The 26,262-nt window shown below is 42.1% G+C and overlaps 1 protein-coding gene across 1 annotated transcript in view; it reads left to right on the forward strand.

The window, feature by feature from the left end:
* The window catches only part of PCCA (propionyl CoA carboxylase, alpha polypeptide), a 605,786-nt gene extending 579,782 nt beyond the window's left edge, over positions 1-26,004 (forward strand). The window contains exons 24-26 of the mRNA XM_006846664.1: positions 8,625-8,765; positions 23,087-23,164; positions 25,936-26,004. Coding sequence (XP_006846727.1) covers positions 8,625-8,765; positions 23,087-23,164; positions 25,936-26,004 — 288 coding nt within the window. The remainder of the gene's footprint in view (positions 1-8,624; positions 8,766-23,086; positions 23,165-25,935) is intronic.
* Positions 26,005-26,262: the final 258 nt, after the last annotated feature.

Here is a 26,262-nt window from a genome sequence, read left to right on the forward strand (position 1 = left end):
TCCCCAGTCGCATTTTGAGTGCCTTCCAACCTGAGGGGCTCATTTTCTGGCACTATATCTGACAGTGTTTCTCTGCTATTCATAAGGTTTTCAGTGACTATTCGGAAGTAGTTCATCACTGTTTCTTTCCAGTCTGTCTTCATCTAGAAGCTCATCTGAAACCTGTCCACCATGTGTGGACCCTGCTGGTATTTAAAATACCGGTGGCATAGGTTTCAGAATCACAGCAACTCACAAGCCACCACAGTTCGACAAACTGACAGACGAGGGATGGCTGTTTGTTTGTCACTTTTTTTTTTTTTAAGGAAGACCTTTGAAAAAACAAGTTGCTGAAATGGGCTGTATCTATTTTGTTCTTTTGTTTTCCTTCCACCTCAATTTTGTAATTCTTGTCTCAAAAACTCACCTTAATAAGACCATTGCTTGGTAACATTGTGACACATTGGCCTAGCAAAAGACCTCAACTTGCCAGTAGAAAAGAAAACCTGCAGTATCAATTGATTCATAAATGGAAATATAGTGTTGAAAGTGACGCTATATGTCACTGCAACATATTGACATTATCAGTTTATAATAGCTCAGTAATGGAATGATTTACTTTGTGTTTGTTTAACTGCCTTTTTCAGTTAATGGGAGCCAGTGCTGAGGAATGCAGACACAATATCAGAAACCATACATTCTCTCCTGTTCACACCAGCACAGCTGACATGCGCTTGACGGCAGTGTGACCATTTTGCTGCAGGCTGTGCTGCTCTCCTTGAAATGGTCTAAACAAGTGATTCATGAAGGGAGCATAGCCTTTCCACTGCTTCATGGCTCTTCTTGTCCTGGCTTTTCCATTGATGTCAGCTAGCTGCCCACTTGGGAGGTGTTACTGCAGAGCAGTTCCGCTGTGTACTTTGCTGCCATTTGTTTCCATTTCAAGCACCCTTGGTGTCACTTAATATTTTTGAAAATACTGTTTAGCGTACCAACCCTAACCTTTTGGAGTCCTGGAGTGATGTTGCAGGATAATGCGCTAGATAGACTACAAGGTGGTTCAAACCCGCCAGCTGCTCCTTGGAAACCCTACACAGGGTCACTCTGAGTTTGAACTGACTGGATGACGCTTAACAAGCACAGCCCTAACCTTAGACTGTTGGATTGGAGGTTGCAATACAGGTGTTCTTTGTGCAGCTGCAGGGTCTTTAGTAAGGGCTGATCCATAAGGTGAAAGGTAACAACTGTTCCTCCCACTGGTAATCTTAGTTTCCCTGCCCCCCCAGATTTCAATGACAGTATCTTGAATATTCTAGGTTTTTGGGGCTCCTTAAATTTTTCATGTAAGTTAATGTAGTTTTCGTATCTCATACACAAGGTTCCGCCATGCACAGTATTTCTCAAATGTACATTTGCAGTAGATGGATGTGTATGTGTGTTTGGGGATATATATATATCCTGTTTATTGTATTCGGGTAACTTCTTTTTTTTTTTCTTTACTTCCTGAAGTAAAGACTGTATGATCTCTCTTTTTCTTTGACTACTTCCTGAAGAAAGCAGACACTTTAAGGTCTTTCTTTTTCTTGCCTAAAATAGGAATGTGCACCTTAGAAATTTGAAGTAGCCAATTGGGTAAGGGAAAAGATTGTGCAGTCAGAGCCATAGCCAATGGGGTGAGACACAGCCTTAAATCTCACATCAGGGATTAAAAACCTGAGTGGACTGTCCACTCGGTGTGCTCGCTGGTCTGTTCCTGTATGTACGGCTATGCGCATGCACCCTCCTGCAGGAGTAAATTTTGCGTTGCCAAGGTACTTTAGTCTCACCGAGTGTCTTTTATGTGACATTGGTATTCATTTCTAACAGATGGATATATTAACTGTTAGCCCAAAGTTGAGAATTTGAACTGTTAACTGACCACTGCATTTGTTTTCTGTGTAAAATTGTTATAAACATGCTAATTACTAAGCAGCTGTTGTTATGATTAAGTGCCATCAAGTTGGATCCGACCCATAGCAACCCTGTATAGGGTTTCCGAGGAGTAACTAACTAGTGAGCTTGAACCCCACCCACTTTGAGGTTCAAACTGACTTTGCAGTCCAACGCATTAACCCACAGCACCACACCAGGACTCGGCCACATCTGTAGGGTGCATGTAATTCCAAGGAGCACATCTATCAATGGATCACTAATAGTGTGGCTTTTTGTGGATAGTATTTGGTTTCTCTATCTGTGCTTCCTAGATTCTCATTTTACTCTTTGCCTAATAAAAGTTGTTGAATGGTGATGTATTGTCATTGTTAAGTGCCATGAGTTGGTTCTGACTCACAGTGACTGATTGGGTTTCTGCTAGAGGGTTTGAACAGTTGTCCTTGCTGTTAGCAGTCCAGTGCTTATCGTACAGTGACACACCAAGAGCTGAGCGGTGACTTCTTGTTGTTACTGAGTGACTCATAGCGACCCTGCATAGGATTTCGAAGGATGTAACTCAGAGGGAGCAGAAAGCCTCAAGCAGCTGGTAGACTAGAACCATGGACCTTGTAGTTCGCAGTCCAGTGCTTATTGTATGGAGCATATAAAAGAAGAGCCAGGCTTGGCAATCAAAGATCGAAGCCTTGAAATTACTATGTGCTTGTGTTTATTTTTTAGAAAAAGCTATATGTTCTTTCTAGTTCTTCCCGTCAGTGTGGAATCAGGAACTGGAATAGTCAGATTTTAGGTTGTGGTGCTGTTAAAATGATGGTTTCAGTTGTGGATGAAAATAGTTCTTTGCTGCTGGAACTTACTCTGTTGTCTTTATTCTTATCTTTAATAAATTCTCCTGCCTAATTACAGTTTATAACAGACCTAGACCAGCATCTTTTTTTTTTTTTTTGGTCTAAAAGAACAACTTCAGATCTTGGGAAAGAGTGTGTTTCTGCCCTGTGGCTGTGTCAGTAACATCTGCTTCAGGTAGTTTACAAGTGTTACTTATTAACCCATGAGTCAACAATGAAGGGAGTTCTGACTAGCTGAAAAGTAGCCATTCCCTGTTTTTCTAAGTGTACATTTAGAATTAATTCCATATATTTATGTATATCATTTTAATTTCTGGCAGCCAGGGACTTTTAAAAGAAACTTGGGCTTTTCGAAGGAATGAAAAACAATTTTTCTTTACCCTAGTAAAGAGTGTTTCTGAACTTTGAGAAATACTGCTCGTGGTTGGAAAGCAAAGGTTTCAAAGGAGCCTCATCTCCATATGGTTTTACTCGATAATCCTTTATCCACTGTCTTCAGCTTTCATTCCTTTGCTTTCTTGCCTGTGGCTACATTTCGATCTCTGCATCAATTAGCACAGTGATTTATACAACAAGCAAGCAGTTTAGAGGCAATGGTACACAATTAACATCTCATTCCACCATAAAGGGTATGCTAAAGACCCCAGTCATAGCTTTCTCTGCCTGGAATTGAAATAAGTGTTTGTCCTAATTCATATGCTATCTGATGTGAAGTGGGCCTGCTTTGTACTGCACTGCACCATTAATCTAATTATAGATAGCTGCAAATGAAGGGCTGTCGGAGCTGAGAGATTGAAGAAAATAGCCTTTTGTCATTTAGCATGACTCTGTGAAGCAAGATCACACTTTACAGGGCAATACTGCAAAATGGAAATCTCAATAATATTGCTGCCTGTTGCATCTTTTCTAATTACAACAGCATTGTAAACACAACTGGGCGCTGATATAAATAGAGCTGTAGCTCTGCTGTCATGTGGGTTGCAGAAGAAAGTCCTTGGAGTGCTGTTGGATTCAATGATGCATCGTGATTGACAGCCACCCTGAGACTGCACTGATGGAGTTGTCACAGCATTATGCTCACAGGCTGCTCCAGTGCTGCAGCTGTATGGAGCTCCGCTCACCCTAGCTGCTGTGGGCTCCCTCACCTTCCATGCCTGACTGAGAACTCCACGGAAGAACAGCCACAGGCTTTCATTCTGTAGGTTTCTAGCGTTACTTTTAGGGATACAAGAAAAAAAAATTACTTATTTTTTGCTTTTGGTGGGGGGAAAATTGGGCTGTTGAGCCCAATGCTGAAATGGAGCAGAATGTATTTTCCATGACTTTTAAACTTAGGTTTTTTCTAAGTGTCAGTTGTGTATCCCACAAAGATTGTAGGAAAAGAAACGATTCTTGTATTACAAGTCTAATTCTTTTTAAGCATTTTCATTTGTATTTAGTGTTTTTCTTTACCTTTTCTGACACTGGTGTTTTTCAAAATACATCATTGTAATGGCTAGGGCTAGATCTTTCACTTTAAAAGACATTTTTCTCCTTCTCTGAGTTAGGAGGTAGATCTTTACGGGATCTCTTGAGTGTTAGTTCTCATTACCATACTGTGGATATGAAAACACAGCTTTAATGTTCAAGGCCCTTGAGGCCAAAAGGTGTAAAATTTTGAATAAGAAATCCTTGAGTTTTGAGTAAGCCACCTTATTTATGCAGCATTTGGTCAATACTTCAGGATATTAAAGTAATTTATTATAAATGTTCATCATATACCCCTGCCTCAAATGGTGACTGAAAAGCCACAACAGTTGACGTTGAAAAACTTCAGCTGCCCACTGACTGTTCCATGTCCTGGTTGTTGGAAGAATGAGGTAGAAATGGAAACCAGAACCGAGTCCAGTTTAGGAAACATGACACTAGAGGCTCTGAAATGTCAACCCACAGACCTCTAAAGCACAACACGTTAGCATTGGGGGCTGTTTTGTAAAATCTACGTACAGGGATTGAAACTCCATAGGGAGACGCGTGTACTAAACACATAGGGGAACCAGCAGGAGGGGGTTTTATGTGACCATTGGAGTGCAGGGGAGGCACCTGTCTTCTGAGCTCTTTATTGTTGCAGGAGCTAGGCGCCCACTGGCAGGCAGGTTTGTGCTAACTAAGCCCAATTAAAATGCATATGCCCTCCTCAAACTCTTCTCCTCCTCCAGCAACTGCAGTCGGCCCCAGTCTTTTCTCAGGTTTCATGCTGAAAGCTGTATGTTAGTTTAAAAACAAACAATGCTATTGTGTTCCGTATTATTGACCATCTCTTGTAGTTCTCTTCCCTGTCCTTTCATGTCGAATATGATTCCCTTCCTTTTCATCTTTTTGGAGAGATTTTCTTATTAGACATGGTTTAACATTGCAGGGACCATACAATGAATTTGCTAGGATACCTGGTTTGGAGTCAATTTATAATAATTAGTTCACTAGGTAGCACTTCATTCCCTCTCATTATTGTAACGTATAAGTTGTGGAGCCCAGGAAGGTCAGGCCCAGAAAGCACCTGTTTGCTAACTTACCCCATAAGGTGTTTGTCAAGAACTTTCTGCTAACTGAACGTGGGCTTGGAGAGCCCCTCCCTGAGCCCTGCAGAGTAGAGGAGCTGAGTCTACTGATGAAACCAGAACTTATCACCCTCTGGCTCCATGGCTGCCCAGTGCCACCAACACGCTGCTTCTTACCACTCAAGCAGATATTTCTCATGACCTTGTTGTTGTTGTTAAGTGCTGTCGAGTCGATTACGACCCATAGCGACCTTGTACAGGGTTTCCAAGGCTGTAAATCTTTATGGGAGCAGAAAGCCTCATCTTTCGCCCACAGAACAGCTGGTAGTTTCGAACTCCTGACCTTGAGGTTCGCAGCCCGATTCGTTACCACTAAGCTACTAGAGCTCCTTTCTCATGACATAGGAGGATGGTAAATCTTTCCACTTCCGATGGGATTATGCTTCTCTTACTTAACTAGCAGCCTTCAAACAGCAACCTTGTGGGGTTATTTGCTTTCAAACCAAAGCCACCCCCAAGCTTTTAAACAGAATATGTGGGGATATTTTACAGACCTCATTAGGAATATTTAAATTCTTATCATAAAACCAAATGGTAGCAGTGCTTTTCCTAAAATCTCTATAAACTAATTTGTTAATTGCTCTGTTTCTGCTCCCAAGAATTCAGTGAAACCAATACATAGCAGTTTTGATCATAAGCTTTAAAAGTTCTGGTGTACATTCTTAAATGAATTCTTTTCTGGGCCATCAAAAAGCTTTTAGCGTTTTTACCAGGCAGTTCATCGTGATGGGCCCAAATGTTGCATTCTGCTTAGATCCGATCCTGAGAAGCACCTCTGTGTACTGCTGCTCTGGTGAGCCAAAGGATTGTTTTAAGAAGTGTTTGTGTTGTGAGGGTACTCTGGTGGGGTCAGGACAACATCAAAGGTAATCTTAAAAAGAGAATCTCTCTCAGCCTCCTCTTTTTCTATTTAGAAAGGTCATTTCTGAGCCAACTATTTCCAACTAGGCCCTTCCTGAGGAGTTTATTCTGTTGTTATTTTTTACTTGCTATTACAATAAGTCGCTTATCCCCCAAACAGATTTAAGAACAATAAACAAATACAAAAGGAAAAGGAACATCTCATCAATAACAAAGACTGCCTCTAAAGGCATTGAGTTTTGGAGCTTTTTACATCTCTTTCCAAGCAAAGCAGGAGTCTAACAGAGAAAGGAATCCAAAAGATATGAAACTTCTAAAAAGAGTAAAGAAGACAGAGTTTCCTGCCATTTCTGGGGAGAGACAGAGCCATGTGCCTGCGGCCTTCCCACTGTACCCTTATCCAAGCTTGGTTATGATGCAACTGAAATCACTTCTTAAGTACTTCCATCTTGTTGAAATGAAGTAAATCATATTTCTTTTAATGTATATTGAATCATATTTCTTTCAAAATACTTTTCCTGAACTGAAGATTCACATTTTGAACCTGAATTGTACAAAAATCAAGAAAAAATAGACTTGTACAGTATACTGAACCAATCCTAATAAATCCCCCAGAGAAGGGTCCGGGGCGATGTCAGCTGGAAAAGGAACTTTTTGTTGATTCTGAGGACCCTGGTTATGCTGGGTGTTTTGATCGCCCCCCCTCCCCCCCAAGGAGACAACACAGATACTAAAACTGTGCAATTTGGTATAATTACATCCCCACCTCTCTCTTCACTACCTCCCCCTCTCCTAGATTGAATGAAGGACTTGGAGGTACAATTCATCTTTGATAAATAATCCCACTGCTCAGAATGTTTATTAGACTGACAGAATGCACTCTCCTTGCCTTTTCCCCTTGCCACTTGTGACTCAGATGAATTTTAATAGCAGCAGAAAGCTTTTATTTGCACTGTAATTTCACTTGAGGATCATATCCTTCAGAAACGGGCAGACACTTATACGTCTTGATTGCAAAACACACACTCAGGAGTACAGAAACATGCAAAAGATGTTATTATTCAACCTGTCACGATGTCACAAATCCATGTGGAACTTGAGCTATCAAAGCTCATCTGAGGGGTCTGTCTCCTCCTCCCCCTTTCTTTTAAAGGGTCCACGTGCCGCTTTCCGTTACCTTTGTCCAGAATGAGAGAAGGAAATCGATTTAGGTTTTGCATCCTGCCATCATTATGCCCACAGGAGGCTTTGAGTTACAGCCATTGTTGTTTCCTCTTGTTCTATAAAATGAAGAAACGAAGTGGACTGGAATGCTGCATCTGTCTTGTTAAATACTCTCCCATCAGTCCTGACTCAGAGCCACCCTGCATAGGGTTTCTGAGGAGCACCTGGTGGGTTTGTACAACTGACTTTGCAGTTAGCAGTCCAGTGCTTATCCTGTGGCACCACACCAGGACTCCTTTCCCAAAATAAATGCAATCTGGTAGGAACCCTAAAATCTTCATGTGGTTCTCATGTCATGAGTAATAGTTGCTCAAACAGTGTATCTTTTTTCTTTTGGGATAGACCAAGTTGTGGCTTATATATTTGTCTGTTGAGATCTAGAATTTTCCCTATGTAGAAGACTTTTCATTAAAAAACATCTCTTACTGTATGCCTAATTGTTTGAGAACCACCAACACAAGGTACCATGAAAATACTTTGCTGTGCACTTTTTCCCCTCATATTTAAAAAATCTTGATTCTTAGTCTCTTAATGCAGAAAAGGTATTCTCATTTTATTTCATATCTACCCTCGTCATCATGTTCCATTTGAAAGACTATGTAATGTTCCTAAAAAGGAAAAGCTTTTCAGCAGTGAATATGAAATTTTAGTTCATTGAAAAAAAAAATGAGTTTTAAAGATTTTTTTACCCAAAATGAATACTGAAATCCTTTGTCTTAACTTATTGGTAGTGCAGCACCTCTCTTGATGGGTATGGAACGTTTGAGACAGAAATCTGCTGCCATCTACTGGTGTGTGTCTCACAGTGTCACCCCTGGTATGCCTTCAGTTGACCCAGTTTGTGTAATTTGCATTAATTGGGATAAGTGGTGAACGGAATTCAAGTAAAATGCTCATTGTTTTCTTTAAAGTCTCAAGATGTTTTTCCTAATGCTACAGAATGATCTCTATTAATTGCAAATTAATTTCGGGATAGCGTTATTTCAAATAATTTCTTAAATAACTGTCTTATAAAATATGCCAGAAGCAAATTCCTATCTTTTGTTTGGTTTGTAATCACTGAAAAGCTATTTTGACTTAAAAGATGTTATGATGTAGATTTAAAAGTTATGAACTGATTCTGAATTTACTTGTGAGGCAAAGTTCATCTTTTGAATTCTTTTATTTGTTTATTTTCCTCTTTAAGTATAAGATGCGTATCTTGAGCAAACACGCTGCAGAACTGAACAAATTTATGCTGGAAAAAGTGGCAGAAGACACAAGCAGCGTTCTGAGATCCCCAATGCCTGGAGCCGTGGTGGCTGTTTCTGTCAAGCCGGGAGACACGGTGAGTAACAAGTCTGTGGAATGTGAGCGAGAGTGTGCAGGTCACAGAATTTTATCCATAATGATTGGTTGAAAGTCTGATTACATTCTTTGCAATTCTTTGAGTCATATTACTCCCATAAAAGAGCAGCGCAGATTTTGTGCATTCTTTGTCTGTTTCATACTTCAATTCGTTTTGTAATAATGTTTTTTAGTGTTTCTCCGCCCAAAAAATCCGTGACTGAAGCAGAAATTAGGTCAGATTCTGTTAGGAGGAATCTTAATTAATGTTTCTATTTATTCTTAAACATTCTGTGCTTTTAACTCATGTTGAGAAATGTCGTACCCATGAGGAATTTACTGCATGGTAGCTAGAATAAATGTCTAATTGGGAAAGGGAATTAAGGAAGGTTAGTGTCATAATCTATATAGTATCAGAGCACTGCCATAACTTTATTAATAAAATTTACGGTCATTTTGACCTTGCGACATTGAGTACAGGTAATCAATCATAGCTTCTCATATATCGGTCTCAGGATAACTTGCTGTGGGCATAGTGATAGGATATATGCGTTTTTCTTACAGTATGAGTAGAAATTTCTTGATTAGCAGCAAAAGTAAAAAGAAAACAATTTAAGAAGCAACCAGAGGGTTTCTTTGTGGTGTTGCTAAGTGCTGTTGCGTTGGTTCCAACTCATAGGAACCCTGTATGGGGTTTTCAAGGAGCAACTGGTAGGTTTGAACTGCTAACTTTGAGGTTAGCAGTCCAATGCTTATCCTGCAGTGCCTCACCAGGACCCCAGAAGTTTCTAAGAACACTTAAATACTTGGATTTTTTTTTTATATATATAAGAAAATAGCAACCAAACATGATAGTCCTTAGTGAATGATAAAGTGATTCCATTTGTTTTATGGAGTTTGCATATGTTCCTGTAAAAATTGCCTCATTTCCTTTTTAAAAAAATAAGATATAATCTTACTGTTGGGGAAAAATACATGAAAAATATTTTCCATAAGGAAGAAATGATTAATTTTAGTTATTTAAATTATTAGTCCTGAAACTGATAGAATGAAGTTGGGAAACAGTGGAATTAGAACCACCCGTTTTTCTAGATATGTATAAAAGACGCTAAGTAGCTGTGGGCTGTTACTTTTAAAGCATTGTCATTTCAGGAATAAAACTTTCATTAAAATTGTCTAACATTCCAGTGTAAAGGATTTAGGAGCAGTAGTAAGTAAAATGATTAAGTATCAAAAAATTGTGTGTGTGGGTGCCTTGTATATCTTCATTATAAAGGAGTAAAGTCATAAGAAGATCATCACTCACATACTGCATGATCAGAGAGGTCAGTAGAATCTTCAGGTCATTGTTAGTATAGGTTGATAAACAATGGGCAAGGTTTGGGTTTTCCTTTTCCTTCTTAATCGTTTCCTTAGAAGCTGTGTAATCTGTATACTGCCTTTCTGAGCTTGGTAGTCCTAATTATGTGGCTTCAATTATGAAATGACATTTGTCCTTTAAAAAATGATAATAATAAGGGCTTAACTTAAATCGATACTTTTCCAACACCTGAGCCAAAACTGGAGCGAAAGAGGAGGGAGGTGGCTCCCCTTCAAAGCATGCAAGGACTGGAGGACTCAGATTGCAGCAGACCCTCACAGCCAGCTGCCCTCACAGTAGCTGTTCAGGGGCCATAAACAGAGAGCTAACCATCCTCAGCTGAGAGCAGCCTTCACGATGTTTAACCAGGGCTTTCTCTGAGCCTACTTTTCCATAGAACAGAGGGGGTTAGCTTTCATAATGTTCATTTCCTGAATAGTAATTTAATGTTTCAGGAAAACAAAACATTTATAAGTGAAAAAAAGGAACAATGTCATATTCATCTTGGTTTATTGGAGTTGTTCAGATAATGAATTTAACAGTCAATAATTAAATGTGGGCACTCTTAAATAGTTTAATTTGAGAACTGTCAGAAATATGTTAACGGGAAAAGTAAGGCCTATATCTGTGGTTCTGCAGGATAAGCACTGGACTGCAAGGTCGGTTTGAAGCATAAAGTCGGGTGGTTCAAACTCACCAGGTGTTCTTAGAAACCCTATATAGGGTCACAATGAGTCAGAATTGACTTGACATCACTTACCAACAACAAACACATATTTTATGTAGTCCTCAAAGTCAGAGTGTACAAGCCCTGCCACAGAGGTAACTGTACACGTATATGTGTACATGTTGAGGGGTCAGGGCATCTTGTGAATTGGCACATGCTGTCTGTGCCATTCCTTACTTACAAACTTGACTTGCCTGGTGGTCCTAGGCTGCTCAGGTGAAGTACATCCTTTCTTTATGCCCCCTCCGTCTTCCAGGGTCTCTTGGTCTTTGCAGAACTCCCGTTCATGTTCTTTGTCCTTGTGCTTCAGTAAAACTGTGTTTTCTCTTGAGCTGCCATTTGTGGGAAATGTCCAAAACCACTAATAGCTAAACCAAATGCATAATAACGCTGTAGATAAATTCTGCCTCCTGTCATTGAAACATCAGAAACGCTCCTGGACTAAAGGTGCAGCATTTACTGGAGACCGCCGTAGGAAAACACTGCTTGGAACTTTGAGGACTTGCGGTTTTAAATTATTTCAACGCTCCCAGGCATGTTGTGCTTTCTCCACTAATAATAATAGTGGAGCAAGGCTTCACTGTTAATCAGTAGAAAGAAACTGGATTAAGTCATTTCTATATGTTTTCAAGGGAAACAATGACCCAGAAACAACTATGAGCCTCCAACTATTCTGTTTGTCTTAGAAAAGTTATTTTACATAAAAACTTCAGTAATCTGCAATGTATACTTAGAGCCTCGGAAACCCTATAGAGGGTTGCTATGAGTTGGGACCGAGTCCATGGCACGTAAGAACAACAAAAGGAAAGTAAAATGATAATACATTTTATATAAGTGTCACATAAATAATACATAACAAAACTGTTTTGTAAAGAAAGCATTTTTAAAAGAGTTTTTTAAAAAACCTCAGCAAAAGCAATTTGGGGTAGCTCTCTTGAGACAAAAGGAGCCTTGGTGGTGTCATGGGTCACGCGTTGGTGTGCAAACCCATGAGCCACTCCGAGAGAGAAAGAAAGATAAGACTGTCTGCCCCCTGTCAAGCTTTACAGCCTTAGACCCTCTGAGGAGTCGCCCTCCTCTGCCCGCTGGCCTTGCTGTGAGTCTGCATCAGCTCCTGGCAGCGCCTTGACTTTGTTGATTTTCTTTGAGTTTCTTTCTGCTTTGGCTTAATGAATGTTCTCAGGGCGTTTCCTCTGCACAGGTCTGATAACTGCCTCCTTCAATATCCTTTCCCTTCCTCAGCATAGCTTTCACACAGCAAACATTCTAATGTTTTTTCACCGTTTATCATGTACTATTTAACATTAAGTGGCACTGTAAAATTATTTTTTTAAGATATTAATCTCTTTGAGCATGTGTGTATTTACTGTGTGAGAAGAGGGAGCCAGTTAATAAACACACTAAAATGAATTTAAATAAATAAATCAATAAGAAACACTGAGCTATGAACCACAAGGTCAGTGGTTTGAGCCCACTAGCTGCTCCAAGGGAGAAAGATGAAGCTTTTTGAGTCTGCAAAGATTTACAGCTTCGGAAACCCTAGACAGCTTTTGCTATGAGTCAGCACCAACTTCACGGCATGCAACAACAACAAACCAATAAGAAACAAAGTAGGCATGGGTTGTTAAAGTCAACAATCACAAATTTAATTCAGAAAATATGAGAGAATGGTATAGTTATAGGGACTTGACAGTTTAGATGCCTTCGGAAAAGATTTGGTTCAGTGATTTTCCTTTCAGTTTGAAAGTACCTGTATTTCTGTGTATTTAGCACTGTGACAGTGGTACTTAACACCAACACTCATAAGCTAAGAACATTTCTATAATCAAAGTCAGCATTTTTATAACTTGTATTAATTTTAAAACTTCTATCTTTGGAGTCCTGGTGTGGTGCTATGGGTTAATGCACTGGACTGCAAAGTTGGTTTGATCTGCAGGTCAGCGGTTCAAGCCTACCAGCCGCTTCTCTGAAACTCCATACAAGGTCTCTGTGAGTCAGAACTGACTCAGTGTCACTTGACAACATAATACAACATCTTTATATTACTGAATTTAAAAAATGCGTTCTTCAGATTAATGACTGAGTGCATTTTTCTTACATTTGCTGAGTTTGTTGCACAACTTTCATTTTGACCTTGAAATAAAAAGTGATATTATTCTAGGCACATTTTGTTAGCCTTTTTTATATCAGAAACAAAACAAAAAAAGCATTAAAAAGGTCCAGCCCAAAGGGATAATGCAACACTGCATATAGATAGGATTCATTTCTAGGTATGTTTAGATTTCTACAGTCATCCCAGATTTGCAACAAAAGCATTCATCTTATTTTATACATCAAAAAATACAAATGCAGTAATCAGTGAGATATATACCACAAACAGGCTGCCTGCCCATTGATCTTTCTTTCTTTCCTAGTTACTAGTTTTGTACTTTATTTTACCTTATTTCCCAAACTCATCATAGATAGCTATTAAGTACTTTGGCGGCTTTTCCTTGCCATTTGCCATTCTGAGTCAGTAAGACAAACTTTGGGGTATTTTTGTGGGTGAAGATGAAGAAAAGCTTTTTAGTGGAATTTAACTGTAGCAGAGGTGTAATTAGATATATGGGATTATTGCTCTTGTCAACAGTGTCTTATGTACAAGGAAGAGGCCCACTAAGAAGTATAGCAATGGAAACAGTGTTTGTGACCATGTGCAGACTTAACCAGCCGATTGCCCCCTGGTTTCCTGCCCCTGGAATGAGCTCCTTGAGGGGCAGCGCTCCCAAGCAGAGCGAAGCCCACCACCTACCTCAGACACAGGAACCTCAGAGTGTGAGTCACATCTCTCCTTTGTCTCTCTATCTTGAGGGAGGGGTCCTGGTGTGGCACTGTAGGATAAACACTGGACTGCTAACTCCAAAATTGGCAGTTTAAACCCACCAGCCGCTCGCTCTTTGGAAACCCTATGGAGGGTCGCTGTGAGTTGGGAACTGGCTCAGTGAGTTAACAGCAACAGTAGTCTTGAGGAAATCATAAATAAACTTGGTGAGATACAAATTATTTTTCATTCCTTGAAAAAGACAGTGCTGAAGAAGATTTGTGAACTCCTTTGCTCTGAGGCATTGTATAAGAGCAGGGTTAGCGCAGGCTCTGCTGAAAAGCTGTTTGTCTGGCTAACTGGAGGCCTCACCTCTGTCAGTAACTGTATCCCTCCCTGGTAGGAGCTAGCCTGGCTGCTTGATAGCTTTTCCACTTGCTGAATATCTTGATTTACAATCCTAAAATAATTAAACTTACATATTTTATATTGGTGGTTATTCAAGCAGTGTGACAAGATGCCAGTTTCCATGCAAACCTCAGCTTATATTACAAAGCATGTATAAATAGATTCATGCATTTAATATTTAACATTTTAAAACTTATAGATTACAAAATACTACAAATATATAGAATGTTACAGAGAATAGTACAGCAAACACTCATACGATCTCTGCTCCGCTTTATCATATTTACTTTGAGTTTATTTACATTGCATATCCAGCCAACTTTTCCTGCATACCTCTCCATGATCTGATTCCTAGCCTCCTTCTCCAGAAGTAACCACTCTCTTGAATTTGGCGTTTTAATCTATTCCAGATCCCATTGATTTTATTTTGATTTCTTTTAGACATTTTACTGTGCTTTAGGTAAACGTTTACACAGATTGTTTCATTACGCTGGTTGCTGTCCCCCACAGTGTGTCAGCAGCATTCTCACCGTTGCCACCCTGGCTGCTCCGCTTCCATCCCTCTGATTTCCTTGCTACTCTCAGCCCTTTTATCTTTCTTTGGGCAAATGCTGCCTGTTTGGTCTCATATACTTGATTGTTTGTTCTAAGGAACATATTTCCTTCTGATGTTACTGTTTACTTTATAGGCCCACTTTGGCTTCAGTTTCGGGTTATAAAATCATGTCTGAGGGCTGTAGTCTTGGGGATTCCTTAAGTCTGATCTTTTTTTATGAATTTGTTTTGCTCTACATTTTCCTCCCATCTAAGACCTTCTGACATGTCCTTGGTCAGTGTGGTGGTATCGGGAGCTGGGCACCATCTAGTACTGGACACAGACAAAGAGTGGCTATAGTTTGTGTGGACCATTAGTGCCGTGGAGGCATTTCTTCCTCGATCCTTTGGTTTCCTCCATTCTCCTTTGTTCTAGATAGGAAAAGACTAAAAATTCTATCTTACGTGGCCACTGACAATCTTTGGAGACCCCAGCTGCTACTCACCACAGTAGGGTGTAGAATCTTGTCTTTATGAACTATGTTATGCCAGTTGATCTAGATGTGCTCCTGCGACCATGATCTTCAAGCCCAGTAACTCAGTCCCTTGAGGTGTTTGGAAATGTCTGAGAAGGGTCCATAGCTGTGCCCACTATGTGCGTTATTATATTTATGAATATACAAGCAGCACAACAAATATGTGTATTCGCATACCCACAACTATGCCCATATATGCACATGTATGCCCTTCCTTAAAGATTCTACCACTTATATACTACACATACCTACGTATGTAACTTCTCATAAGGTGTTTCAGAATTGTATATGGTTTGGTGGTTACCATGTCGGTAAGTGCCATTGAGTTGGGTCCAACTCATAGTGACCCTGTCTAGGGCTTTAGAGGAGCGGCTGGTAGGTTTGAATGCCGACTTTGCAATTAGCTTCTCCTACAGCGCCACACCCAAACTCCATAGTTACCAGAGTTGTCTTTTCTTCTTGCTTATCTCTCAGTGTCTTTATTTACCTTGACCACGTTGTGCTGACCTTCTCCATATTGTGTGCTGCCTCTCTCTTCACCAGAATTAATACATGTCTACCAGTCAGAACCAACTCAACAGCATTTAACAACAAAACATAATACATTTTATAAATTACTGGATTATATGTTATCCTTATTTCTAGCTTTTTGAGATTGTTGGTGTTGTAAGGTGTCATCGAGTTGGAACTGACTCAGAACAAAACAATGTCTGATCCTGGGCCAACCTCACTACTGCTGCCACACTTGATGCCATCAATGATGCCACTTGGCCTATCCATCTCATTTGGGGTCTTCCTCTTTTTCTCTGACCCTCAATCTTACCCATCATGACATCCTTCTCCAGTGACTGTTCCCTCCTGACAATATGTCCAAAGTATGAGAGACGAAGCTTAGCCATCCTGGCCTCCAAGGAGCACTCTGGCTGCACTTCTTCCAAAACAGATCTATTGGTTCTTTTGGCAGTCCATGGCACTTTCAGTATTCTCCTCCAACACCACAACTCAAAGGCATCAATTCTTCTACGGTCTTCCTTATTCACTGTCCAGCTTTTGCATCCATATAAGGTTATTGAAAATACCACGTCCTGGGTCAGACGCACCTTAGTCCTCAAGCTGACATCTCTGCTGTTTTTGAGTTAGTGCCGTACCGTTTTCCATCGTGCTTGCACCATTTTACATCCCATCAGTAGTGCGGAAGAGTTCCAGTGTCCCCACAACATTGCCGCATTTGTTATTTTCTGCTCTTTGGATCAGTGCTAGTTTTTCAGGGATAAGATATCTCACTGTAGTTTTGATTTGCATCTCCCCAATGGCTAATGATGTGGCACTGTAGGATAAGCACTGGACTGCTAACCACAAAGTTGGTGATTCAAACCCACCAGCTGCTTATTAGAAACTCTATATGGGGTTGCTATGAGTTGGAACCGACTCGATGGCACTTAACAATAGTGGGTAATGATGCTTATCACCTCTTCATGTATTTGTTACCTGAGCATCCTCTTTGGTGAGGAAGATCTCATTACTTTTAAAACTTTAGTTACTTTTTGTTGGAGATAACATTTGGAATTTTTAGAATATACTCAATGATAATTATCAATATAAGAAAATATTTATAGGTTAGTAAATGAACTTTAATATTAAGTATTGCAACAACATTTTTATCATTTTAGCACTTGATTTTATATCTCAAGGAATACTCTAGAAGGTATGTTACCTGTTATCCTTGCTTTGAAACTGTTTGAAGATGACATTTTTCAACCTTTGCCAAGATTGAAAATCTCTTTTCTCACCATTGCACTGAGTGTTTTGCAACAGCATCCTCCACAGATATACAGACTACAGACTGGTGTCTTAAGGTTCACTGTCAATTACGTCAACTTTAACTAATTCTATTTGTAACTTTACAGCGTTGTTGTGAGTCTGAACCTGCTTGACAGCACTCAGCAACATCTTGTAGCTTTAAGTTTTGACTTCAGTTTTGTTTTAGGAGTGAATTTTTCTCCATTTTAAGAAAAACAGAACTCTTTTTTTTTTACTGGCTACAACTCTATTCCTTTCTGAGCTTCTCGGCCCCCTGCCTCAGTGCCCACTGCACAATCTCCGGGGAAACCAGAGTACGAGAGGCGAGCCCAGGGCAAAACATGAACCTCCAGTTACATGGACTGGAGGCAGCAGCCCTGTTGAAATCCATCAGACTTTTCTCTCACATGCCCATCTGAGTAAGTCAGCTTGTGCCCCAAACCACGAAAGGACACCTTACCGTGAAGATAGCGACTTTGGTCTCATTTTTTTTCTTTGTAATTTTGATGATGGTTGCATCATTGCTTAAATCCTAGGATCTCCTTTCCCTCTCTGAGAATACACATTTTCCCTTCTGGAGATATCTGGAACTATTTACCAACCTATCTGAGCCGCTCAGAAAGAGGAAGTTATTCTAATCAGATTCTGACAGTGCCTATTAACCAAATCTGAGATGCCGTTTTCCTTGTAACTGTTAAGGATGTCTTTCTTCAGAGCTAAGGTCCTTAAAATGCATTGCATTCAGGCACCTGTGTTCTAAGTAGAAAACGTAATTGAAGGATTTTCACTTTTGTGGTGCAGTCAGCAGGGTTGATATTGATCCACAGTTTTCGGGTGGCCCCGTGCAGCAGAAGGGGAAACTGCAGCGGGCCGGTAAGCCCTCTGAGCCTTCTGTCTCATTTGGCAGAAAAACACAGAATGTAGGACAACAAAAGAAGACTCCTTTTTCCATAAAAATTCTTCCTCCCACCCACCCCTCTTCCCCGAAAAGGGGACTTAATTTTTCAGCTGCACACAGTGATTTGGTGTTCATTCTTGCATTGAAACAGTTGCTGTCTGAACAGGCAGGAAACAGTTTTCTTTTAATTGCTGAAATCATTCGGAAGTGCTTCATGCCCTGCTTCTATACAGCAGATGCTGTGCATTAATTGGTCTGCGTAGAAGTGACCCAGGGTTCCTTGCAGCGGGCCCAGTTTTTAGGCAGAGGGTTTAAATAGCTTATTTATTACTTTGTATAATCTGGCGTACAGTATGTGCTCCTGCACATGTCATATTTCATGGTCTGCAGTTTCTAATGTCATGTGGGTTTCAAAACCTGTGTTTCTCTGGTAATGTACTAGCAGCAGGTAAGCTCAAAATACCATCCATCAGGAGCTAATTTTTTATCCAGATACTCCAATGACTGATGAACCTGTCTTTTGTATGAATGTTTAGCACAGTAGAAGGCCATATGCCACTGGCATCGTTTCCTGTGCATTCTTTACAGTTGATAGAGTGGGGGCTTGTGGGGGCGGGTGGGGGAGCTCTATGCTACTGATGTCCTCCTTCCTCCATTTAAATGATAACCCCTTTCAAGCAGCCCTGGTTTTGGACCAGAGTCTTAAGGAAACCCGACTCCCATAATCATTTTCTTTATCAGAAATATGACTGCCTGCACACTCCTAATAGAAAACCTTGTTTTGCTACTCCCCGTCTGTTCAAAACAGACCTGAGCCCATTAGAAGGGCCTCCCTTGTGTGGGAAGACCACAGCTGTTACTGTAAATCTCATCCAGTCGCTGTATCACCTCCATTTTGTGGCTCTGAAGGATGAAATTGAGAAATGGAATACAGTGCAGTCAACCCTTACATCTCCAATTTTAGGCCTTTGCCATCATTTTCATGCTTTTATTCCAAATCAAATAACATTAGTGAGCTACCCCACCTTCTGATGAATATCTGGTATCAAGCACCACTTTCAAGTCTTTACTTTTGGGGGCTTTCTTTTATGTTTGGTGGAGATCCCTTTTTAAAAAAATTCTCCTTTTCCCTCTTTCTCTTCTTGCACATCCTTTTGAGCTTTCTTACTGGTGATTGCAGCTTGCCGTGTGAGCGATCCACATTGCCAGTGTGTCTCAATCTGAGCCTGGTTTGTGGGAGGAGACATGTGCAGAAGAACGTTTCTGTGTCTTTTAATCTTTGTGGAAGGAGTGAAGAGAACGTGCTAGAAGGATATTGGGGGCTTTAGTCAGAAAGAAGAAGAGGTTTAAATCATTAGCACAACAAAGCATACTATATAAGCTTGAAGATAAAAATCTCTAGGGAGAGTCCTCCGAAAATAAATGGCACTTGATAGATTTCCATATCATTTATAACTTCCCTTAATTACACTTGGAAGACTTGCCAGTAAAACTGGAAAATTGGCAGCCTAGATCCATTATAGTCATTTTGCCGACCATGGCAAGCAGCTGGCTTTACTGGATTTGATTTCCCATCACTCACAATTAATCATCAGCTGGAGATGTCTGCAGCTCTACAGCACAGAGCAATGCCGTGTGACACTCGGGCCCTGAACAGACTAAACTCTGCTGAGTTGAATGGGCTGACTTTTCTTTCTGGCTCACTCATTCTGCTGCAAGGCTTAATGAGTGCCACTCTGATCATCGGACAGACGCAAATGGGAACCTTGACCTTGTGTCAAAGGAGAGGACGCAATGAGCCAGATGAAAGAGGATTTGGGGCTACCAAGTTCATATCAATTAGGCTGGAGAGTGGAGAAGTGCATCAGGCCCACTAGGTTTATCCAAAAGACTGGTGAGGCTTGGGGCCGTTTTGTAAGCCTAACATTGGAGGGAAATATCCTGTCACAACCAGCGGTAGAAACGCACTCACGCAGACCCTTCAGGGTTAGGACCCTCGTATGTGACTGTCTTCTTGTGGAGACTGCAGTTATAAGAGCCATCTCGGTACACCGGTGCCCAGCTTTCTGAGCAGGCGCCTTGCTCCCTCAGAACCATAGAAGGAGTGAGGATCAGGTAAGGGGCATGCAGTGTTATTTGTGGGAGCAGACACAGCTGAGCACTGAAGCTTCCAGATTCTCGAGGGGGAGAGCTGTGTCTTCTCAGAGCTCTGTGATGCCGTCTGGGTATTTTTGGAACTGGAGCCCCAATGCTGTGCTAAGCCAGTCAGCAGAGCACACCCTCCCACTTCCAGCGATTTCTACGGAGGCTTGAGCAAAGCTGCCAGTGCATTCTTTGACATGAGTCCCACATTTGCTCCTTTGGCTTGGATTTTTGAGGATGAAATAGCTGAAAATCAGATCTAACTCATGTATTCGTGTTCGCATAATGATTCTAGTCAACAAAACTTCTCTATTTTGTGGAATGAAGGAGTGAGACCAGTCAATAGCACAGATGACTCTAAGTGAAAAGAAAGGGATGAGCTACATTTCTATTTACAACTAAGTAATAGAAATAGAATGTACATAGAAATGGAGAAATACACGGGTGAGAAAACAAGGAATGAGAAAGCAAAGGAGGATGTGAGGATCTGTTCCTGGGGCCCAGTGCTTTGCTGCAGGTAGCCGGAGTGAAGGGGAGACAGAAACAAGAGTTACTTTGGTCCTGGAGGCATTTTTCTGAAGTCCTTTTCATCAAATTACCAGCATCACACCATCACTGAGACTGTATTTTAACGTCAGTGCGTTTCCACTGCTTCGGATTATCTCTGGTTCAATTAGAGATTTTGTTTTTCTGATTATTCATAGGCGACTTGGCATTTGGCATTTACCTGTGTTGTGAAGAGCTAGCCAGAGAACCATCACTGAGCAGCATCCTCAGAGCCCCCCAAATTAATTCTCCCTTTCCCACCTCTCCCCAGCTCTGCTGGCCAGGACCTGACCACCTGTGAGGCTGGGCCCCAGCCTGCAGCAGAGCTGTCATGGTTATGTTAGTCTTTGTCCCTTTAGTGTAACCATTGAAGAGCTCTTGAGATCATTTAACTGCTGATTCTCTTCCTGAAGACCTCTGTCGAGTAGCAGAGTTGGCAAGGGGACAAGGGCTGGGCAGCTGTGAGAAAGCCAGGCCTGCGGGTAGAGGGGTAGGGCTGTGCCACCCACGAAGGGCTGACAGGACTGGGGTTACAGAGGGGACTATGAGCAAACTCTGGGCTCAGGATGCCAGCAGAGGGAGACTGTCAAACTGGGCGGGAGATGGGGAGGGAGGCACCGTGGTGGTCCTCATCTTTCTCCTCCATCTGTGAGGAGGGAGCTGTAACTTTTGGGTGGAGTGCACATTGCGGTTCAGACCCATTTCCAGAGAGCCACATTGGATCTGATGCCTAAATGGCCCAGTCCTCTGGTGCCGATGTTCCCATGATTTCTACATCTTCATCTTCTGCTTAAGAAGCCAAAGTCTGAATGCACCAGGGTTTTCACATGGGAAGACAAATGGCAGGTTCAGTTTTGGTGGAACTCGCGCTTCTCCCATCTTTCCTGATTGTTACCTGCCTTAGAAAAGAGGGAAAAGGTTCTAAACTGACCACTTGAGGGAACAGCTGTTCTGACATCCCTAATTGGTGCATCTGCACTGTCTCATCTCTGCCCACACCTCTGTCCCTTCACATTGGGAAGAACAGCCCTCACAAGTTGATCCTTCACTCTCCATGGAATGCAGATGCCGGTGAAAATGAATCAAAAAGGGCAGTGAGCACAATGCTTCAAAGCCCAGCTCTGCCGCACAGTGTCTCTCCTCTGTGCCAGCACTCAGGACTTGGCAGCCCCTCTCTTCCTATATTTCGGTGCCAGGAAAAGACAACCCACCACCTGAACAGCAGAGGAAAGGAGTACATAGGGCTCCCAGGCACTCGCGATTGCCAGCAAGACAGCTTGTGCCACACAGGGGGCCGGGAGCGGGACTTTGAGATCATCTGGGGATTTCAGGAAAGAACATTCTCCAGGCTCTTCTGCAGCATTGGACAAGCACAACCACAATGGTGAGAATGGGCTAGGGCCCCATACCAGGATGCCCCACCCACACTTCCCCCCAATAGCTCGTTGCCCTTGGAAACTGACCTCTCCCAATTCAAAGACTGGGAGGACCGGCTTCAAAAGGGTCGGAGAAAAATCCAGCCCAGCTCCTTGATGTTCACCCATCAAGGGCAGAAAAAGAATAAATAGTGAGGCCTGTGGTAACAGATGGATGGAAGTCTCGGTTTTAACCCCGATGGGCTTCTACTCAGCTCAGGCTGGATTTCCTCATAATGAAAAGCGAACATCAGAACTCCAAGTGCGGTGTGTGCCTTTGGGAGCTCCTGGTGTCTCTGCAAGAGGATGGGGCTAGCTCTAGAAAGCGTTGCCTGTATGGAAGACGCCTTCTCCTTATCAGTCTTTAGGTCGTCCTGCTAAGGTTGCAAGCGCCCGAGGTCTGTACACAGAAACATTCCAGTTATTTTAAGAGATTTTTGCTGCTCTTGTTTTGGGGTGCCATTGGTAGATTTTGGACTTATGGAGACCTTAGGTGACAGAGAAGAACTTCCCCCTTGGGTTGTCTAGGCTGCCATCTAACAGAGCGGATCACCCATAGTTGTCCCACAGATTCACTGGGTGGGTTTAAACCATCAACCTTTAGCAGACAAGTGCTTAACTACTGAACCACCAGTTATCATACAGCTCACTCCTGTAAAATGTATCATTCAATGGCATTAGTATATTCCGAATTATACAACCATCACCACAGTTGGCTTTAGAACATTTTCATCATCTCCCACAACCCCAGTAAAAACACCATACTTACTAGCAGTCATTCCCCATTTCTACCCATTCCCTAGACAACCAGAAATCTGTCTAGATTTGCTTATCCTGGACATTTCATAGAAATGGAAAAACATTGTTTTAACAGCACCTCTGTTTGTTGCACAGCTCGCGCCAATAGATTCCCAGGGAATCACTTCCACTCTGAGGGATGGGCTTTCTAACCTGGACTGAACAGTGAGCGAGTGAGTGGTCTTCCTCTGCTATCCCCTAGCAGCGAACTTTGAATATGAACAGTGTGAGGTTATTGCTGATGCTCATATACAATTTCAGACTATTTCACAACGGAGTTCTGAATGGCTTCACTTGAATAGTAATACAAAATTGGAATGCTTTTAATTCTTTTGTCCATTTTTGGTTTGTTTTCCAGGTAGTAGAAGGTCAGGAGATTTGTGTCATTGAAGCTATGAAAATGCAGAACAGTATGGCAGCTGGTAAAACTGGCAAGGTACGTCCCCCTCATTCTTCCCCTGCCATACACACAGGAAACAGCTCCACCTTTGAGTCCTGGACTGTTAAGTCTGCAGGGGTCATGCCGAGCTTCGGTCCACTCTGCCGTCGACACTGGTGGGGGTGAGGGGAGGGAGGAGCATTCTCTCTGCACTGTACATACCTGCCACACCTTGAGTGGCCCTTCCAGAAAAGGATCTGTGTGTGATGCTCAGGCAGGCAAAGAACAGTTGTTGTTCACCCTAATGTCTTTCAAATCATAGGCTCTTTAATTTTTAATGTTTACATCTGTCTTGGAGGCAGTTAGTTATCGGAGACTTAGGTGACACAGCAGGAAATAGTTTTACAGATTGCAAAAATTAATGCAACTCTTTATAATTTCTTCACAAAGAGAACAACTCAATTTTAGATCAAGAGTAGCTGAAACCCCTACATACACATGATTTGGGAGGCAGGAGGAGAAGATGTATTAGTATTAAAATTTCCTCAGAGTAAAACTCCTTAATGTTTTTACTTAAATGGAACAGTCCTTCACATCACTGACATCAGTATTCTTCCTGAGAGTGGATGTGGAAGGATGCTCAGACTCGGACAGCAGCAGGGCTGGGCCCCCGTCCGGCATTCCTGGGAAGAAAAATTGAGCCACAGGCAAGCTGTGTTCTATGGTGGGGAGAAACACCATCAGTTCTCAGAATGGCCTGTCACCCCAGAAGGAATGAGATCAGATCAGAGAACAGACCTATCAGGCCCAGATTAAGAAGCAGAGGTCCCAGGCAGGCTGGTGGCCCTGAGCAGGTGGGAGGAGGGGCACACACAGCTGTGCCCAGCATGGGACTTGGGGAAGAATCAAATGATATGATTTGCAGTTTTTTGTTTCTTAGAAATCCTCTTTTCTAAGTTTGATTACCTTTATAAAAGTGAACAAGGAAATGTCACTTTATGTTAATATGAAAAATTTTATATTTGCTCATTGGGATTATTTATATTTTTATTATTTAATATTTATACTGCACTTGTTAAGAGCCATCGAGTTGGTACTGACTCATAGTGTCTCTGTATAGGGTTTCCCAGGCTGTAAATCTTTGCAGAACTAGAAAGCCTCATCTTTCTCTTGTGGTGCATGCGACTGGTGGGCTCAAACCGCTGACCTTGTGGGTCTCAGTCCAGTGTTTATCCTACAGTGCCACTGCAGCCTGGGATTTTCATCCATGATGAGAAACTCAATCTAACATAATGACCGAAACTCTTGTCAGTTGCTGGACTAAGGGGTAGTGGTCCTTGTTCCTCATCTGTCTGTATACATACTTCATCATGGCCAGGGACTCAGGGAAGAGGCTACACCGCCCCCTCTCCATCAGCAGCCTGGAGCCACTTTTCCGGGGGCACTGGTGGGGTCTCAGTGAATTCTGCACTAGGGCCCAATCTCTTATTAGCTGGAGTCTCTCTCCCCTTATCCCCTTACCTCTTGATTCCGACCCCACAGGACACAGCAGAGTCGTCAGAGGGGCAAGCCCTGACCAAGTCTGGGGCTGGGGAGGTCATTTTTGTCCTCCCAGAAAAAAAGTTGACAGTGGAACAGATCCTGTACTCTGGTAATTGTAATGTCATTAAAAAGACATCAGATACCTAGTTTTGATGGCAGCGAGAGAGGGAGGATTTATTCACAGTCTAGAAGGTAGACACGTGTTCACATGGGGAGGTCAGCAGAGGAAAGGTGAGGGTGGTGGGAGACACAGGGAGGAGGGATGCAGTGGTGAAGTGAACAGCAAGCTCTGCTGGGAACTGCTGGTACGTGGAGGGGACTGCAGTCATGTTGTGAAGCAGAGACTAAGATTTGCTGACTGTAACACTGATAATCTCTTCTGTAAACCTTCACTCTAGTCCCAAGAAGTAAAAACCCATCATATACAAACATCAGAAGCATCAAGATGGTGAAACAGCAGCCACTTCAGTCCAGATAACAGCGGCCAGATGAGGCCTTTCAAGTCTTCGTGGCATAGGCCCACATGACCACTCTTTACAAAGCCAGGCTTGCAGTAAAGGCAGGCCCAGTGTGTAATCACATCGGAGGGGTACAGAACATTGGCAAAGATCCCAAACCAGGCGTAGCTGGGTTTTGCTCCTTACCCATAAGGCCAATTACTGCTAACCCACTGCTCATTTTCATGCCCCAACAAGACCCTCCAAGAAGTCAAACGGCCCGTCTCGTTCCCACTCCTCCCATCTAAATTGAAATCTTTGAACAGAGGAGAGGGACATTAGGGAGAGGGAGAAGTCAGTGAGAGACTGAGAAAGCCCAGGAGCAGCCTTGCTGGGCACAGGAATTCAGAGGGCCACCCGTCCCCCCCCACATCTCCCAGGGAAGTGCATGGCCGTGCGGAGGTGTTTCCCCTTTTAATTAGTATCTGTTGTAGATATGACATCATTTTGTTCTTTTTTGACACTAAGCTGAGTTCACTATGAGCTCTCAAAGTGCATTTCCACGTCCTAAATCTCTAAGAATGAGTCGACAGGCCTCAGATGGCACCAATGTTTCGGGCTTTTTAAGGTGCTGCCTAGAAGCCCTGACTTCTGCAAGGAGCCGGAAAGGCACGGCAGTAAGAACTTGCCATGGACCAAGAGATCTGAAACGGGAGGGTGGCACCGCCCTTCAGAAAGGCCACCAGGCCTACTGGGCGAGGGCTGATGGCAGGTCCAGTCGGAACCCACCTCTTTCCAACTTCTGCTGCCTTCTTACTCCCTCTTCTTTTTGTTTGTTTATAATCCAAGGTGAAATCCGTGCACTGTAAAACTGGAGACACAGTTGGAGAAGGAGATCTGCTCGTGGAACTGGAATGAAGTATTTACAGCCTTTCAGTCATCACCCAATTTAATTAGCCATTTTTATTATTACTCTTTCACACTCAGTTTATTCAAGCATTTAACAGGAACACTCCTGTGCAGCAGATTTTACATGGTCATATTTATTCCACATATAGTCAAAATCACTATTCTGCCAAAAAATCACCATTGGAAATTTTTATTGATATAAATACTGTACATATGATTTGTACTTCTGCTGTGAGATTTCCTAGTGTCAGAATTAAATCAATAAAA

This window comes from Chrysochloris asiatica, unplaced genomic scaffold (assembly GCF_000296735.1).
Source record: "Chrysochloris asiatica unplaced genomic scaffold, ChrAsi1.0 scaffold00029, whole genome shotgun sequence".
NCBI lineage: Eukaryota > Metazoa > Chordata > Mammalia > Afrosoricida > Chrysochloridae > Chrysochloris > Chrysochloris asiatica.